Below are 18,611 nucleotides of genomic sequence, written 5' to 3'. Positions count from 1 at the left end.
AATTATAGACATTACGCTGATGTTGCATGAAATTGGAGCATCAAGTTGGAAACCACCAGTTCAGTCATTACATCAAGGTGCCTTTGAGATATTAAAGCGGAGAAGTCAATGAGCAGTATAAGTCTGGGGCAGGTCTAGACAGGGGATGTAAATATGTAAGTCATCTGGATTAGGTGTAATTTGAGACTCTTAGGCATGAATGAGAAGACCTTGGGAGAGAGAAGAGAAAAGGATTGTTAATCTTGTACCTTGCTAGTATCTGTCAAAATTGGATTATCTTCTCTGGAAAGATGGCTAGAATTATCTTTATGTATCATTGTCTTGAAAAATGATTCTGTAACTCCATTTATAGAAATCTATCCTCAGAAAATAATGATAATAAGGTAGAAAGACAAAGGCTTATGGATAAAAATATGTAGTTAAGTATTATTTATGATTGCAAATAAAGGAAATTACTTATCTATTATTAGGAGAAAGTCAAGAAAATTATCATACATTTATCTTAATGAATATTATACCATTATAATTTGATATTTATGAAGATGTAATAGCATAAGTATATGACCATGATATGCTAGTAAGTGAAAAGGACACAAAATTGAGAGAACATCAACTGCATGAAAAATGCATAGAACAAAAGAATATAAAGAAATAAGTTTATCTGTCAGTAGTAGAAAATGGATGATTGTATCCAGTTTTATACTTTTATCTAGTTTCCAAATTATTCAAGTATTACATCTTGTGTATTATTTTATTATTAGGCAAGGACATATAAATTTATAATATTGTCCCAGTTATAAACTGGGCAATTTACTCTGTTAAATACTGGTTCATGTTCTTTCCTTTTCCCAATATTGATGAGCATTTCTGATTTGAATTCAGCATAGTATTTTATCTTTTGAGATTATTGCCATAATTTTAAAGTTTTATGAGCCATTTAGACTTGTAAATTAACTTTGAAAACTTATAGAATTACTCGGCAATGGCAAGTCCATCCCCTCAGAACAATTCCCCATCAGCTGGCGCTCAGTGTGTCATGCTGAGAACATTTCTAGTTCCTTCTCTTTTTATTGCTTAGCAGTACAGATGACTCGCAATTCTTTTTATGAGGGTGTTTTAATTGTATAATACATACATGTGGGAACTTGTTAATTATTTTAAATGCAATAGATTGTTTTTTGTTTTTCATCAATGACTGTTAGATAACCCTCCATTTGGACTGTCATTTGTATCATCATTGTCTGTAGGGATATGAAATCATATTGGTTTTGGTTCAAAACTAAAAAGCTTGATTTTTTTCTTTCCTTTTTTTTTTTTTAACTCCAGGAATGTATACAAAGACTACCGCTTCCTTGAGCTGGCATGTGATTCACAGGAGGATGTAGACAGCTGGAAGGCATCTCTACTGAGAGCTGGAGTTTATCCTGATAAATCTTTAGTAAGTGGATTGATCTCTTATTTTTAAATTAGTAACCGTGTTTGAGAAAGCATAATTCAACATACTTTATGCTAAAGGACTAGTTCTCGGTTGACTTAATTAATTTGGCATAGTTTTAACTTTTTACTTTGCTTATATTTCTTTTTATCCATTAGACTTCTATTTTAAGAAGTTTACCAGTATATTTGTCAAAGAAAATGCCCAACTTTGCCATAAAACCTAATGTATGTATGTAATCTCAAAGCATGAGAGAGTTTCTCTGTTTTAATTTAAATTTTATTTTCCTTTTTATGTTATTCTACAGTATACTATTCTATAGTATTCATTTAAGCAGTTTATAGCATTCTTTAATGTAGTCATAGTATATATATTATTAGTCATAACACTTTTTCATATTCTTTAAAATATAATTTTTATGAAAAGCTACCTCCTTTCATTATGTCTGTAGTACCAGTATCCAAAATTAAACTCTGGTTAATGTCACTGTAAGTAAAAAAAGAACAAAAAATATTATATTGCTAGTCCCACTTATCTTTATTAATATATTTCAAGTGTCTTGGAGACACTTCTCTCATTCAAGTTAATAAACAGATCTTCTATTTGTGTTCTTTGGAAAATGTAATATTACACAGACTAGTCTGGATTTAAACTTCAGAATTCCCACCCAACATATGTACACTCAGCATTAAACAGACTCTGCAGATGTGTGGTTCTCGCTGCTTCCTTGCTACCCCTGAGATATTGTACTATCCAGGTTTCCCCTAGAAGTTAAGCACTGAGACTGAGCTTTGGCGGATTTACTTCATCTTGACTTTTGTGGTGCTTAGATTGGCTGTAGATTAGTTTATACGACTGCCCATGCACAAGCTGGGTTATTTCTCGGCCCCAAATAGGTATAAAGTCTTCTCAAGGGAAAGTCTGAGATGGGAGTACATTGTGCGACAACTGAAGCATCTGGAGGGGATTTCAGACCCGACCATATCCCTGAGGTTTCACTGGAATTTCACAAAGTTCCAGAAGTAAAGGATAGAGGATTTGTGCCAAAACACTCTCTTCTTTGCTGTTATTTTAGTTTCCATGTAGACCTCTTAACCCCATCTCTACCTCCACTTGTCTGGTTAGTACCTAAAACAGTGAATCCCCATGACACACCCTGTGCCCTCCAAATGGGGTGAAACCAGACCCTTTCCAGGTGATATGTAGGTACAAAGGTATCTTCTGTACCACTTTGATTTTTGTTGTTAGTTCTAATAGTTACTTATTACTCTGTCCTATCCATTGACGGTAGTATGTTTATTTTTTTTTTTTTTTTTTTTTTTTTTTTTGTATTTATTTATTTTTATTGGAGTACAGTTGCTCAACAATGTTGTATTAGTTTCTGCTGTACAACAAAGTGAACCAGTTACATGTATATTTATATTCACTCCTTTTTTAGATTTCCTTCCCATTTAGGTCACCACAGATCACTGAGGAGAGTTCCCTGTGCTATACAGAAGGTTCTCATTAGTTATCTGTTTTTTACATAGTAGTGTATATACGTCAATCCCAATCTCCCAATTCTTTCTCCTCCCACTACCCACCCCCACACCCCTGGTAACTGTAAATCTCTACTTCTGTGACTCTATTTCTGCTTTGCAGATAAGTTTATCTGTACCATTTTTCTAGATTCTACATATAAGTGATATTATACGAGATTTTTCTCTTTCTGAGTTACTTCACTCTGCATGACAATTTATAGGTCCATCCACATCTTTGCAAATGCCACTGTTTCATTCCTTTTTATGGCGGACATAGTATTTCATTGTATATATGTGCCACAGTTTCTTCATCCATTCCTCAGTTGATGGAATTTAGGTTGCTTCCATGATATTGTAAATACTGCTGCAATGAACACTGGGGTGCATGCATCTTTTTAATTATGATTTTCTCCTGATACACGCATAAGAGTGGGTTTGCTGAATCATATGATAGCTCTATTTTTAGTTTTTTATGAAATCTCTGTACTGCTCTGCACAGTGGCTGTATTAATTTACATTCTCATCAATAGTTTAAGAGAGTTCCCTTTTTCTCCACACCCTCCCCAGAATTTATTCTTGGTAGATTTTTTGATGATGGACATTCTAACTGGTGTGAGGTGATACCTCCTTGTAGTTTTGATTTGCATTTCTCTAATAATTAGTAATGTTTAGCATCTTTTCATGGGTTTGTTGGCCATGTGTGTGTCTTCTTTGGAGAAAAGTCTGTTTAGGTCTTCCACCTTTTTTTTTTTTTTTTTTTGATTTTTTTTTTTTTTTTTTTTATATCGAGTGCATGAACATGAGCTGCTTATGTATTTTGGAGATTAATCCATTGTCAGTGGTTTCATATGCAAATATTTTCCCCTATTCTGAGAGTTTTCTTCTCATTTTGTTTACAATTTCCTTTGCTGTGCGAAAGCTTTTAAGTTTAGTTAGGTCCCATTTTTTTAAAATTTGTTTTTATTTCCATTGGATCAAAAAACATCATATGGTAATTTATGTCAAAGATGTTCTGTCTCTATTTTCCTCTAAGAGTTTTATAGTATCTGCCTTTACATTTAGGTCTTTAATCCATTTTGAGTTTATTTTTGTGTACGGCATTTGGGAGTGTGCTATTTTGATTCTTTTACATGTAGCTGTCCAGTTTTCCCAGCATCACTTATTGAAGATACTTTTCTCCACTATATATTCTTACCTCCTTTGTCATAGATTAGGTGGCCACAGGTGATTGGGTTTATTGCTAGATTTTCTATTCTATCCTGTTCCATTGATCCATATTTCTGGGTTTTGTTTTTTTTTTGGTGGGGAGAGGGGGGAGTACCATACTGTTTTGATTACTGTAGCTTTGTAGTATAGTCTGAAGCTAAGGTGCCTGATTCCTCTAGCTCCATTCTTCTTTCTTTAGGTTGCTTTAGCTATTTGGGATATTTTATGTTTCCATACAAAGGATACATTCTTTTGTTCTAATTCTGTGAAAAATGCCTTGTAATTTGATAGGGATTGGATTCAGCCTGGAGATTGCTTTGGGTAGTATAGTCATTTTAACAATATTGATTCATCTAATCCAAGAACATGGTATATCCCTCCATCTCTATCATCTTTGATTTCTTTCATCAGTATCTCATAGTTTTCTGAGTTTATGTCTTTTACCACCTTAGGTAGGTTTATTCCTATGTAGTTTATTCTTTTCAATGTGAAGGGAAATGGGATTGTTTCCTTAATCTCTCTGTCTGATTTTTCATTGTTAGTGTATAAGGATGCAAGAGATTTCTGTGTATTAATTTCATATTTTGCAACTTTACCAAATTCATTGATGAGTTCCAGTAGTTTTCTAGTAGCATTTTTAGGATTTTCTATGGATAATATCATGACATCTGCAAACGGTGATGATTTTACTTATTTTCCAATTTGGATTCTATATATATTTTTTTTTTCTTTGATATCCATGGCTAAGACTTCCAAGACTATGTTGAATGAAAGTGGTGAGAGCAGACAGCCATGTCTTGCTCCTGATCTTAGAGGAAATGCTTTCAGCCTTTCACCATTGAGTATGATGTTAGCTGTAGGTTTGTTGCATATGGCCTTTATTATGTTGAGGTAGTTTCCCTCTAGGCCCACTTTCTGGAGAGTTTTTATCCTAAATGGGTGTTCACTTGTCAACAGATTTGAGATGATCATATGTTTTTTACTGTTCAATTTGTTAATGTAGTATATCACAGTGATTGATTTGCATATATTGAAGAATTTTTGTATCCCTGGGATAAATCGTACTTGATCAGTGTGTATGATCCTTTTAATGTGTTGTTAGATTTGATTTGCTGGTATTTTGTTGAGGAGTTTTGCATCCATGTTCAAAAATAAACAACCTAAAACAACTAGAGAAAGAAGAACAAACAAAACCCAAAGTTAATAGGAGGAACGAAATCATAAAGGTCAGACGGTAGTATGTTTAATGTTACAAATGTTCTGTATTAAAAAATGCACATATACTCAATGTTTTATTCATTCATTCTGCAAAAGCCTGCTGAGCGTGTGCTTTTCGCCAGCTATCTTTCTAGACACTAGTGATGCTAAAGTGAACAGTGAGGTCCTGCCCCTCAAGGAACAGACATTAGAGTGGATGAATAACTTTGTAACTGTAAACTGTTATTTGTTAGAATGATAAGTTCTGTAAAAAATTAAAGGGGCAGACTGTGAGAATGAGGGTCAAGTGAGTTTTATTTTAGTAAAGGTAATTAGGAAAAGCCCCTTTGATTGGAGTAGGCTCCTGAAAGAAGTGGGAAAGTAAATGATGTGAATGTCTGATGGAGAGTGCTCATGGCAGAGGGCTAGCAAGTACAAAGCCAGCTCAATGTCTTAGAGCACCTAAGAGTTACAGTGTGTCTGGACAAGTGAAGGTACTTGATGATTTCCAGAAGTGGTCAGTGGCCAGATTATATAGGCCTTGAAGGAAGTGGCAAGCATTTGTGCTTTATTCTAGGTGAGATGGGAAGCCATTGGAGGCTTGCAAGCCAGTTAGTGACATGATAAGATTTACATTTTTGTAAGATTGCTATGCCTGAGTGTTATGAGAAGCAGCACAGCATGTGGGGTTAAAGCACAGGCTTTAGCATCAAACTGTGTAAACTGAAATTTCTGATGCTCACCTACAAGCTTTGTAGCCCTTTTATCTTTCAAGATTCCAGTGTCTAAAATGGAGATAACACGCATCATCTGCAGCATCGTTGACAGGGTTAAATGAGATAATGTAAGGAAAGCACTGGACAGGGTGAACATAAGTTAGCACTCCATTTTTATTTATGATGATGATGATTATTTTCATTGTAGATTACATATGTAAGTGAGTACAAGAGAGTTAAAACATTGTGGATATTTATAATACAGTCCCGGTGTGATTGTGAATACTTTATGATATTTTCTGTCTTCTAAATGTGCTTGGTTATATAAAATATCTGAATGTGTATATGTGTATGTGTGTGTCTTCCTTCCAAGAAACTGTAATGTTTGTGAAAATGTTTTCTTAGGTCATGATTTTGTCAACTAAATTTATTTTAAACGTACCAGACAAGTTTGCTATTAAAAACAATTATGCAGTGCCTCTCTCGTGAGGGAAATACTGTCTTGGGAAAGCAAAATTACCCTTCCCTCTGTGAACTGTTTTTATAAACCTGAATTTTCATGTATTCATAGCTCTACACAAAAGAAGATGCTTAATAAAATATTTGCTATTTTTTATTGGAATGCTCAATTTTAAGCAAATCTAGAATTGTCCTACACAAACTGTTTTGATTCTTTTCACATCATTTTTATTTGCTGATTAAAATACGTTTGGTAGTATTGCTTGGAAAATCGAGACAAAGGGGCTTTTTACCACATGCCAAAGATATGACAGGAAATTAAACTTGGCAGTATGCCATGAACATTGCTTTTCTCAGCTTTCATCATAAACAATATTTGCATTTCTTCTGCACCATGTAATTCTGCAGGTTATACTACACAATTGCTTGACTTTCAGATGTTTCAGTGGCAGCTAACTACTGAAAGCAATCTAAGTAGGATGCTTATCTAAACATTGCATTTTATTTTTTTTTATTTTTTTTTGGGGGGTGAGTTATTTTATTTCTCTGACTTCACTCTCTTCACTTGTGAAAAGAGGATAATAATACCTGTTTGACAGGTTTCTATGTATTAAAGACAATAATTGTGAAAGCAGCTAATAGGTTTTTTAAATGTTTTATGTTGGTGAGTGTTTAAAGTAGGAAAAGGAGATACGATAGTTGTTAGAGGCAGTCTGGACCCATGTCTTTCTGCCTCATTTCCCTCTCTCACCTGATATTCTCTCCATTCTTTTTTTTTTTTTTTTAATTTTATTTTATTTTTAAACTTTACATAATTGTATTAGTTTTGCCAAATATCAAAATGAATCCGCCACAGGTATACATGTGTTCCCCATCCTGAACCCTCCTCCCTCCTCCCTCCCCATTCCATCCCTCTGGGTCATCCCAGTGCACCAGCCCCATTTTAGAACAATCTTAGGTTTGGGGAAAATGATACTTCTAGGTACAGTTATTCTTAATTTAGAAAGATTTGACAAATAAGTCCGAGTAACCTAATAACAGATGTCTCTAAGTAAATTTTTAGAATTTCTGGTGTTTCTGTTTTTGTATCACTAAACCATTGAGTCAATAGCAAACCAGTCAATCCCTACCCTAATAATGAAATGTTCATGTGTCATAAATGGATATGAGTCAAGACCAAAACAATTCTGCTTTTTACATGAGACAGCTCTATTCTAATTGGAAAAAATTCTACATAGGTCATTTTTCTAAATTGTATAAGTTTGGATTCATTTAGATAAATATCCATCACGCAAATCTGGATGAGCTGATGTTTAGAATAATTTTTTTTGTCCAAACTAAGGTTGCATACTTTTTTATAACACGCGTTTCCTCGTCATATCTTTTCCCATCATGTCCGCATGGTGAAATGTTTTTTATGTCACTCATAATGTTCTGCTACTCTATTCCTTCTGTCTCTTAGGTCATTTCTCTTGGGGTTTTCTACAAAGTTTTCTTCTTTCTTTCCTTTCCTTCCATCTTCTCCCACTTCCTTCCTTCCCTTCATCCATCACTGTTATGTGGACTCTGAAGATTCAAAGATAAAAAAAAGAAGGCAGTTCTTACTTTACAGGAGTTCCAAGTCCAGTGGAAGAGAGAGATGCAAATAAATAGCTACTGTACAATGTGAATAAAAAACTGGTGGGTGTCTATATAAAGCACAACAGCCCAACTATATTCCCATGTACATTTTCTAATTACCTTCTGTTTTCTAATCATTGATATATTTTATTTTGCCATGTTCATTTTCTAATTACTTTCCAGTCTCTTAAACTTTCTGGACCTAAAGCTAAATGTAGACTTCTTATCTGAGCATCGTGGTATGTGACCCTAAAATGGAAATGAGTCCTGAGTTTACTTTCCCACTATGCCACTGACTTACTCTGTGAATGTAGACATAACATCTCTGACCCAGAACTCTGGCATACTACCATCACCTGAGCTTTCTGAGCAGCAAGAATATTTTTAAAATATATTTAAACCTGAATTTGAATTTAACAGAATTTTATTTTTTATTTCTATTTCCTTTGGCCACTAAATTGAAATTATACTCAGTATGAAATTTATACATATGAAATTAAATAAGTACATAGGAATTTATGTAGTTTCAAAATGAAGTTGTTTCTAAAGGGATTAATAGCTTTTTGTTTTTGTTTTTGATATTCCCTCAAAGATTTGGGGGAAGTTAAAACAGGAGTAGGCACTGAAAATGAGTTCCTCTGCCAAGATTACGACTAACCTCTCTATCCAAAACTTTATTCCCTTTCTTGTTCTGCACCATTTCCCCATCAAGATTAAGCAGCATCAAAAAGTGTGTGTGTGTGTATCAATAGCTACAGGTCACAATTTCATAATTTTAAAACTTAAACAATATTATGATCCATGTACATAAATTTTTCCTCTAGGTGTAAATAGAAATGTGTGAATTTAATTAAATACCTAAAGAATGTCATATAACAAATGACTGATTTTCCTGGCACAGTTTTGTCAGCTCACAATATGACTTTATATATAAATGTGAAGGAATTCCAGATTCTTCTGTGCGTGGAAGTTAGGTAGGCTTGAAGTCAAATCCACTTGTGTTGGAATCCCTACCCTTCTATTTATGTGCCATAAGGCTTAGGCAACTTATTTCACTCTCTAGTTTTTTATTCCTTTTTAAACTCAAAATAATCATTTCTTTCTCTGAGTGATTTTGTAGGATTAAATGAATACTATTGCACACCACATCTAGCTTGGTGCCTACACCTGGAGGAAAGTACTCGGTGCCATGTAGACTTTAATATTGATATTGACTATCATTAATGTGTCCATGAAGCTGTACTTCTCACATTAGTAGTTCTCTTTTCTTTGCAAACTATCGGTGAAATCTGGGGAGAATCTCCCCAACTGTTGGCTGAGGATACCAAACTGTTTAGGAGAGCCTTGAGATTATGCTGCCCTGTGGACAGACTGACCTCAAAGTCTCCATCATTTAGTCAGGAGTGAGCCATAGAGGCTGTCAGGGAAATGAGAGTCCACAAACCTCCTCCCTTCAGATTCTGGCCATCTGAAAGGTGCAGCTGCAAATCTGTGCATAGCCTAGAAACAGATGTGGCACAAATTCAGTTTTGTGTATCTGTTAAGACATACACCTCAGAACTTTTTACAAGAGTTATTTTTTTTTTTAGCTGTATAGATAGATGGTCCTCCTGTCTAGTATATGATTTCTTTTTTAACTTATTAATTTTTAATTAGAGGACAATTGTTTTACAATATTGTGTTGGTTTCTGCCATACATCAACATGAATCAGCTAGAGGTATATGACCCTTCCTCTTGAACCTTCCTCCCACCTCTCACCCCACCCCACCCTTCTAGGTTGTCACAGAGCAACTGTCATTTTTCATCTCTTAAGAAATCATATACCATCTAGACAGTAGAAATGGAAGCACCTTGGAGCTTCACTGTACCTCTGAAGTCAGGACTCTCCCAGTCATAATTCATGCTTTTAAGGACTGCCTTGGAGGTTGAAACCATCCCATAATGCAGTCTCAGGGATATGAGAAAGTCTTTTTGGATAGACTTTACAACCGAATTTTTCTCTGTGGCAAAAAGCAAATGAGGATGAAAGTGTCTGTTTCACTCTAGGAGGAGGAGAGGAATGGACACAGAGCCCCATAAGTATTTATTAATGTGGTGATGACCACTCCCATGTATTTACTCAGCAGTCTTGTGTACAAGATAGAAAACACCCATATTCGTCCCACTCTACATAACTTTATTCTTAGCTTATTCGACAGTGCTTCCCACAGAAATTAGAGCAGCTCCATGACCAATAGTTTAGTTTTTTTTTCAATGAAGGGACTTTCTAAATATAAATGCTGCCATACAGAGTAGTGGAGGAATTATAGAGAATTTACATTTCACCAGTCATGACTGCTATGCCTGTCTCAGAATAGACAACTGGGGAAATGATTGAAGGAAATAAGAAATGGCAAAGCCACACCACGTCTTTCACTTGTATGTTTCTCGTATTTAAGGATTAAGGCCCCCTACTCGGTGACATCACTGTTGCCACTACAAACAGAACCATCTGCCACCGTGCAGGGAAGCCAGCCATTCCCTAATGTGCAAAAATACTTGGTTGAACTCCTGAAACTTATTTGGTAGATCAAAAGCTGCACTCTGTGGAATGCAATAATCTCCATCTGTTTGAGGTATTTTCAGCACTATTGCACTTCTTTGGAGAACCAAGGTCCCATTATTCTCTAAGATAGTATGCTATTCCTGATAAAATTCTCTCTGGGGATCTTTATTGCCTTATTGAACCATTGGCATAGTCTTTACAAAAGACTCCTTTCCCCCTGATTTCATTCATTCTGGTACCATTATTTATGTCTCACATAAACCAGGGATGTTAATGGTTATATCACGGCCACTCACAATGTCAGGAAACTTCTCTATGCTGTTTTTTCAGTGTCTTTAAATTTATGTTTTTATTCAATATGATGGCCCTGATGGTCCTTGAATTAGCCATCCCCCCTAGAGTCACCAGCTGGCATTGTTTTCCAGAAAATACACTCTCCTGCAATCATTCCCTTACTGCTCTCCAGAAAATTTTTGTATGTATTACTTCCCCACACACATCCTCTCTTAAAACTAAATGCCAGATCTCCAGCCCAACCTGTTACTCCACACCCTGTGCTCAGGCTTCTCCACACAGGCACAGACTCCACTCACAGCTCTCTTCCACTCTGCATCTCAGTGGAGAGAGACATTCTTTCTGGGCCCCTTGTGAGGAGAGTTCAGATCTGTTCCCTCTCTATATCGCATCACGTCTCCCCCACAGGATCTGACCTTGCAAGGACTCAGGCTGCCCTGGGAGTAATGAATCACCATTTTATTTTTTTAAGCCATATGTGGGTTAAATTGTTTGATATAAATCATACTCCTGCCGCTCCAGTTTGAAACAAGACAGCCATTTGCCTGCTGCCTGTTGCTGGCTGCTCTCTGTGTCTCTATCCGGAACGTCCCTTTTAGAAATGACTACATTTTTGTAACTAACCTTTCCAGACCCATTTTCTTGAATGTGGACCAGTGTTTATTTTGGCTGCCTCCCCACTATACAGTTTTCACTTCCCATGCCAGCCCAAGACCAAACTCATAATTTATGAAATAAAGGAATGGTACAGATGGAGGTCGTAACGTGGTCTGCTTGCCCTGTCTCCCCAGAATCACTCACTCCTTTCCTCTTCTCTTTTTCTTTTTTTTTTTCCCCCCACCTTCTTTGAAACCAAGGATGCAGTGTTTGTTTAAAAATGCATTGGCTGATGAAATTTTCCACTGCTTGGCATGTTGGAGGAGGGGCTGTCAGGAAAGGGCAAGCCGACATACTAAATACTTTGCCTTTCATGCTAACAGCTCACTTATTACCAATTCAAACCAATGCTTTTTGGCCAGGTTCCCGGTACTTCAAGTATTTCAAGTAGAAAGAAAGGGGGAAATCTCTGTCATAATTTTCTAGTGTTATAAAAGTATGATTTCCCTTAATGTAAGTAGAATCTTTGACTCGTCCGTGAGCTTTGGGTGCTATATGTATGAATGGGATGTCAGTGAAGAGGTACTTATTTTGATTTTGATCTAGCATGAAAAACCTCATGATTTTAAAATAAATTTGTTTAACATATTTCTTTTTTTTTTTTTTCCTTGCGGCTACATGCACAGGGGAACAACAAAGTAAGTTCTTTGTCCTCCTGCAGCTCCTCTGTCTCTTCAGTCCCCACTCCCCTCCTGCATGTGCCCTTGGTGAGAGTGTTTCTGTGCTTTGAAATGACTGTCTGTGACAGTACACAAATGATAGAGGCTGTGCAAATGTCAGAGAAAACAGAGCTTGGACTACCATCGTGGCGGTTCATTTTTGACCTTTCGGAAAGGAAATATTACGTTCCTCAGGGCTGGTTATTGGACAGTTCAGAGAGGTTGTTTTTATAAGGAAAGACAGCAACACTGAGAGCAAAGATGATGATTTAATAATGAGGACTCTTCTGCAGAAGGGGTACGACCATCTGATGAAACTCAGTGCAGCTGACGTTTTTGACCCAAAATCAAAGCTCTCATGTTAATGTGCAGTTATAAAAACCCTAAACTGGAGTCTTAAATAGCAGGATGGCTGGCTTTGTTGGTGAAACCGAACTAGATCAGTGCTCTGGCTTTGAAGGTGCCTTAAAATGGATGGAGGAGGGTGGGGTCAACATTTGCCTTGGCTTCTGCGTGCTTGATGTATTCCAGCTGGATGGAGGCAGGAGGGTGTGGGGAATGGAGGGGGAGACTGAAATGTGTATGATTTGTGAAACCAAGCAACACACACACATGGTGGAAACTATTTTAATGTTGTTGTTGTAACAGATAAATGAGTAATTTAGTAGTTCACAGAGTGGCTTGCTTGTTAAAATTTTAATTTAACTTTTCCAGAAGATTAGAACTACTTCTCACTTATATTAGGTATGTAAGAGTAATGTAGTCAGGGAAGATAGTCTTAAGTTTAGCAGGGTGATTTGTTTTTCCTATTTTTTTTCCTATGGAGAATTATTAGTGCTTTATCCTACCAGGTGGCCCACTTAAAATAGGCCTCATTGAATACAATAAGAATTGAAAAGAATCTGTTTTATAAGGGTCTGCCTGCATATTTAAGCCAGCTGGAATTCATCAAAGTTGCTATTCATAAGCCATACATATAGAATTTAAAACAAATGTGGGAAATCTTGCAGTTTAATTTGATGGAATGTGCTATTATGGAATAAGTTGATAGAGTTGGTATTGAAAATGTGTCACTTTATAAATTTATATCTTGCTATAATTGCTTATGACCCAAGTAATAATATTTAATGAAGTTAAAAATAATATTATAAAATCACAAGATAGGCTTTTGTGAAGGACCCAGGGGGGTGAACTTAGCCCACTAAAAGTTTGCTTTTTAAAACAGAAGGTAACTTATTAAATTGATTAAGGATTTCTTCTAGAAGTAAAGGATAATATTTCTAACTAATATTGTCACTATTGGAAAAAAAACCGTTTGGACAAAATTTTAGTTCTCACACCATATGCTGTATTTTGATTCTTGAATAGTCTCTTTGGTCCTGGACACACATTACACTGAGTTGTTGTCTAGAATTTCATGTCCTGCATCTCTTAATTGTTTAAATTGCCTGAGATATGTGAGTGCACTAATAGCAAGTCTATGCATGCTGAGGATCAGGCAGTCAGCTGCTGACATTTTAGGGAGGTGCTAACCCTTGGATCAATCTGGTTTCGGTGTTGACCATCTGGTGATGTCCGTGTGTAGAGTCTTCTCTTGTGTTGTTGGAGGAGGGTGTTTGTTATGATCAGTGCATTTTCTTGGCAAAACTCTATTAATCTTTACCCTGCTTCATTCCGTATTCCAAGGCCAAATTTGCCTGTTACTCCAGGTGTTTCTTGATTTCCTACTTTTGCATTCCAGTCCCCTATAATGAAAAGAACATATTTTGGGGGTGTTAGGTCTAAAAGGTCTTATAGGTCTTCATAGAACCGTTCAACTTCAGCTTCTTCAGCGTTACTGGTTGGGGCATAGACTTGGATTACTGTGATATTGAATGGTTTGCCTTGGAAACGAACAGAGATCATTCTGTCGTTTTTGAGATTGCATCCAAGTACTGCATTTTGGACTCTTTTGTTGACCATGATGGCTACTCCATTTCTTCTAAGGGATTCCTGCCCGCAGTAGTAGATATAATGGTCAATGGAGAAGCTCTATACAGTCAGCAAAAACAAGACCAAGAGCCGACTGTGGCTCAGACCATGAACTCCTTATTGCCAAATTCAGACTTAAATTGAAGAAAGTAGGAAAAACCACTAGACCATACAGGTATGACCTAAATCAAATCCCTTATGATTATACAGTGGAAGTGAGAAATAGATTTAAGGGACTAGATCTGATAGATAGAGTGCCTGATGAACTATGAAATGAGGTTTGTGACATTGTACAGGAGACAGGGATCAAGACCATCCCCGTGGAAAAGAAATGCAAAAAAGCAAAATGGCTGTCTGGGGAGGCCTTACAAATAGCTGTGAAAAGAAGAGAAGCGAAAAGCAAAGGAGAAAAGGAAAGATATAAGCATCTGAATGCAGAGTTCCAAAGAATAGCAAGAAGAGATTAGAAAGCCTTCTTCAGCGATCAATGCAAAGAAGTAGAGCAAAACAACCGAACGGGAAAGACTAGAGATCTCTTCAAGGAAATTAGAGATACCAAGGGAACATTTCATGCAAAGATAGGCACAATAAAGGACAGAAATGGTATGGACCTAACAGAAGCAGAAGATATTAAGAAGAGATGGCAAGAATACACAGAAGAACTATACAAAAAAGATCTTCACGACCCAGATAATCACGATGGTGTGATCACTGACCTAGAGCCAGACATCCTGGAATGTGAAGTCAAGTGGGCCTTAGAAAGAGCATCACTACAAACAAAGCTAGTGGAGGTGATGGAATTCCAGTTAAGCTATGTCAAATCCTGAAAGATGATGCTGTGAAAGTGCTACACTCAATATGCCAGCAAATTTGGAAAACTCAGCAGTGGCCACAGGACTGCAAAAGGTCAGTTTTCATTCCAATCCCAAAGAAAGGCAATGCCAAAGAATGTCAAACTACCGCAAAATTGCATTCATCTCACACGCTAGTAAAGAAATGCTCAAAATTCTCCAAGCCAGGCTTCAGCAATATGTGAACCGTGAACTTCCAGATGTTCAAGCTGGTTTTAGAAAAGGCAGAGGAACCAGAGATCAAATTGCCAATATCCGCTGGATCATGGAAAAAGCAAGAGAGTTCCAGAAAAACATCTATTTCTGCTTTATTGACTATGCCAAAGCCTTTGACTGTGTGGATCACAATAAACTGTGGGAAACTCTGAAAGAGATGGGAATACCAGACCACCTGATCTGCCTCTTGAGAAATTTGTATGCAGGTCAGGAAACAACAGTTAGAATTGGACATGGAACAATAGACTGGTTCCAAATAGGAAAAGGAGTACGTCAAGGCTGTATATTGTCATCCTGCTTATTTAACTTATGTGCAGAGTACATCATGAGAAACGCTGGACTGGAAGAAACACAAGTTGGAATCAAGATTGCCGGGAGAAATATCAATAACCTCAGATATGCAGATGACACCACCCTTCTGGCAGAAAGTGAAGAGGAACTCAAAAGCCTCTTGATGAAAGTGAAAGTAGAGAGTGAAAAAGTTGGCTTAAAGCTCAACATTCAGAAAACGAAGATCATGGGATCTGGTCCCATCACTTCATGGGAAATAGATGGGGAAACAGTGGAAACAGTGTCAGACTTTATTTTTGGGGGCTCCAAAATCACTGCAGATGGTGACTGCAGCCATGAAATTAAAAGATGCTTACTTCTTGGAAGGAAAGTTATGACCAACCTAGATAGCATATTCAAAAGCAGAGACATTACTTTGCCAACAAATGTCCGTCTAGTCAAGGCTATGGTTTCTCCTGTGGTCATGTATGGATGTGAGAGTTGGACTGTGAAGAAGGCTGAGCGCTGAAGAATTGATGCCTTTGAACTGTGGTGTTGGAGAAGACTCTTGAGAGTCCCTTGGACTACAAGGAGATCCAACCAGTCCATTCTGAAGGAGATCAGCCCTGGGATTTCTTTGGAAGGAATGATGCTAAAGCTGCAACTCCAGTACTTTGGCCACCTCATGTGAAGAGTTGACTCATTGGAAAAGACTATGATGCTGGGAGGGATTGGGGGCAGGAGGAGAAGGGAATGACAGAGGATGAGATGGCTGGATGGCATCACTGACTCGATGGATGTGAGTCTGGGTGAACTCCGGGAGTTGGTGATGGACAGGGAGGCCTGGAGAGCTGCGATTCATGGGGTCACAAAGAGTCGGACACGACTGAGCGACTGAACTGAACTGAACTGAACTGAACCCTTAGATCATTCAAGAGGCATTTTTTGATTTTTTTTTAATTGGAAGATAATTGCCTTACAAAGTTGTGTTGGTTTCTGCCATACAACGTGAATCAGCCATAAGTATATGTGTATATATACATACATGCATAAGTATGTTTGTGTGTGTTGTGTGCTTAGTTGCTCAGTCATATCCGACTCTTTGCAACCCCATGGACTGTAGCCTGCCAGCTCCTCTGTCCATGAGGGTTCTGTCCAGGCAAGAATACTGGAGTGGTTTGCCATGCCCTCCTCCAGGGGATCTTCCCAACCCAGGGATTGAATCCAGGTCTCCCACACTGCAGGCAGATGCTTTACCGTCTGAGCCACCAGGGAAGCCCATAGACAGACAGATAGATCCCCTCCCTCTTGAACCTCCTTCTCATCCAGCCCCATACCCTTCTGTAGGTCATCCCAGAGTGTTGGCCTAGGCTTCCTGTGTTATATAGCAATCAAGAAACATTTATGATTTGACTCTTTCATGAGTGATTCACTGATGACTTAAAGGCATTTTTAAAATTCCCCAAAGAAAACACTTTTCCATAGCAGGAGTCATCCATTTGTGTTGTCCTTCTTGGTCAAGTTCTTCTGAGTAATGAAATGTTCAGTTTAATAGAATTTACTGATTCTTTTCAAATAATTATACAATGAGCGATAAAACTCAGATGCTCTAAGCTGGTGCTCCTTAAGGCTACCTCTCAGATGATGCAGAAGGCCCTGCAGAGTCTCCCAGCGCCTGGAGCCCCCATCTGCACTGTGAATACTTGGTATAGTGCTTGGGGGATCTTTGCGTGCCAGTTAGAGTGTCAGCTGAAGCATGCCAAAGATGCAAACACTTACTGGTTTGATTTTTAACTGAAGAGCAGCTACTTTGGAGGGGCTGATGTGTATTGCCCTTATACCTTAATTCTTGGTTGCTTATGTTATGATTAAGTAATAGTTTGTGAAAGAAATATAAGGCTAATACTTTTAAAATATGATCATTGTACTGACCATGGACTCTGGCACAAAAGAGGCTCCTCAAATCATAAACAGCACATCTGCAGGCTATTTTCCTTTCACTTAGAATTTCAGTATAAATGGACAACACTGGAATACAAGCTGTGCTGTCTCCAGAGTATAGATCTGGAATCTTCAAAAGGAGAATATGAGATTCTTTTTTCCCTCTCATGCTAGGATGCTTGTTCTGCGTTGTCCCAAAGGCAACACACCTGTTTGTTGCCTGCCGTATACATGAGCCAGCTGTAAAAGGTGACTCATTTCAGACTCTCAAAGGCTAATTGTTTGTTTTGTTAATAGCATTTCATTATTTATGATACTAACCAGATACTAGAGACAATGAAGCTTGCTCAATTAATGTTTCTTTAGATGAGCAGGATGCATGGATTCATCTTCCTTCATACATGCACACATATACATACATACACGTATATTATAAAGTGTATGGAGTAACTCTACTATTCATTTTCTCAATGCCAGCTAAAGTGATCTGCTTCATCCACCTTTGTTATTGTTGTTCAGTCACTCAGTCGTGTCTGACTCTTTGCGACTCCATGGACCGCAACACGCCAGGCTTCCCTGTCCTTCACTATCTCCCGGAGTTTGCTCAAACTCATGTCCATAGAGTCGGAGATGCCATTCAACCATCTCATCCTCTGTCATGCCCTTCTCCTCTTGCCCTTAGTCTTTCACAGCATCAGGGGCTTTTTCAATGAGTCTACTTTTTGCATCAGGTGGCCACAGTATTGGAGCTTCAGCATTAGTCCTTCCAATGAATATTCAGGGTTGATTTCCTTTACTTAGAGTTTGGAAGCTACTTCTCTAAACTCTCAGAAAAAAACATCTACAAGAGACACAGAGATTTATATTATAAATGCATTATGGGGCAAAACACCCATGGTCATGTTCTTCCTTGAGCACTTATATGCATTTTGTTATTTCTCCTTAAAAAGCACATTTTCCTTTTGTGAGGAGGTCATAGTTGCTCAGGAAAAATTTTCCTTCCAGACCCATTACTTATTTTTCCTTTGGAAATGTTTTTCTACTGGCTTAGTG

General features: G+C 37.5%; 1 protein-coding gene across 14 annotated transcripts in view; it reads left to right on the top strand.

The window, feature by feature from the left end:
- Nucleotides 1-18,611, top strand: part of DNM3 (dynamin 3) — a 646,455-nt gene that overhangs the window by 525,981 nt on the left and 101,863 nt on the right. For 11 of the 14 annotated variants that reach the window (XM_025285930.3, XM_025285935.3, XM_025285936.3 and 8 more), the window contains 2 exons: nt 1,327-1,438; nt 12,277-12,288. In XM_025285930.3, the coding sequence (XP_025141715.1) occupies nt 1,327-1,438; nt 12,277-12,288 (124 nt within the window). Of the gene's footprint in view, nt 1-1,326; nt 1,439-2,331; nt 2,730-12,276; nt 12,289-18,611 lie in introns of those variants that run through there. The other 3 variants (XM_025285928.3, XM_025285932.3, XM_044943018.2) reach the window with 2 other exon arrangements.

This window comes from Bubalus bubalis, chromosome 5, assembly GCF_019923935.1.
Source record: "Bubalus bubalis isolate 160015118507 breed Murrah chromosome 5, NDDB_SH_1, whole genome shotgun sequence".
Taxonomy (NCBI): Eukaryota; Metazoa; Chordata; class Mammalia; order Artiodactyla; family Bovidae; genus Bubalus; species Bubalus bubalis.
This window is presented reverse-complemented; position numbering and strand designations above follow the sequence as displayed.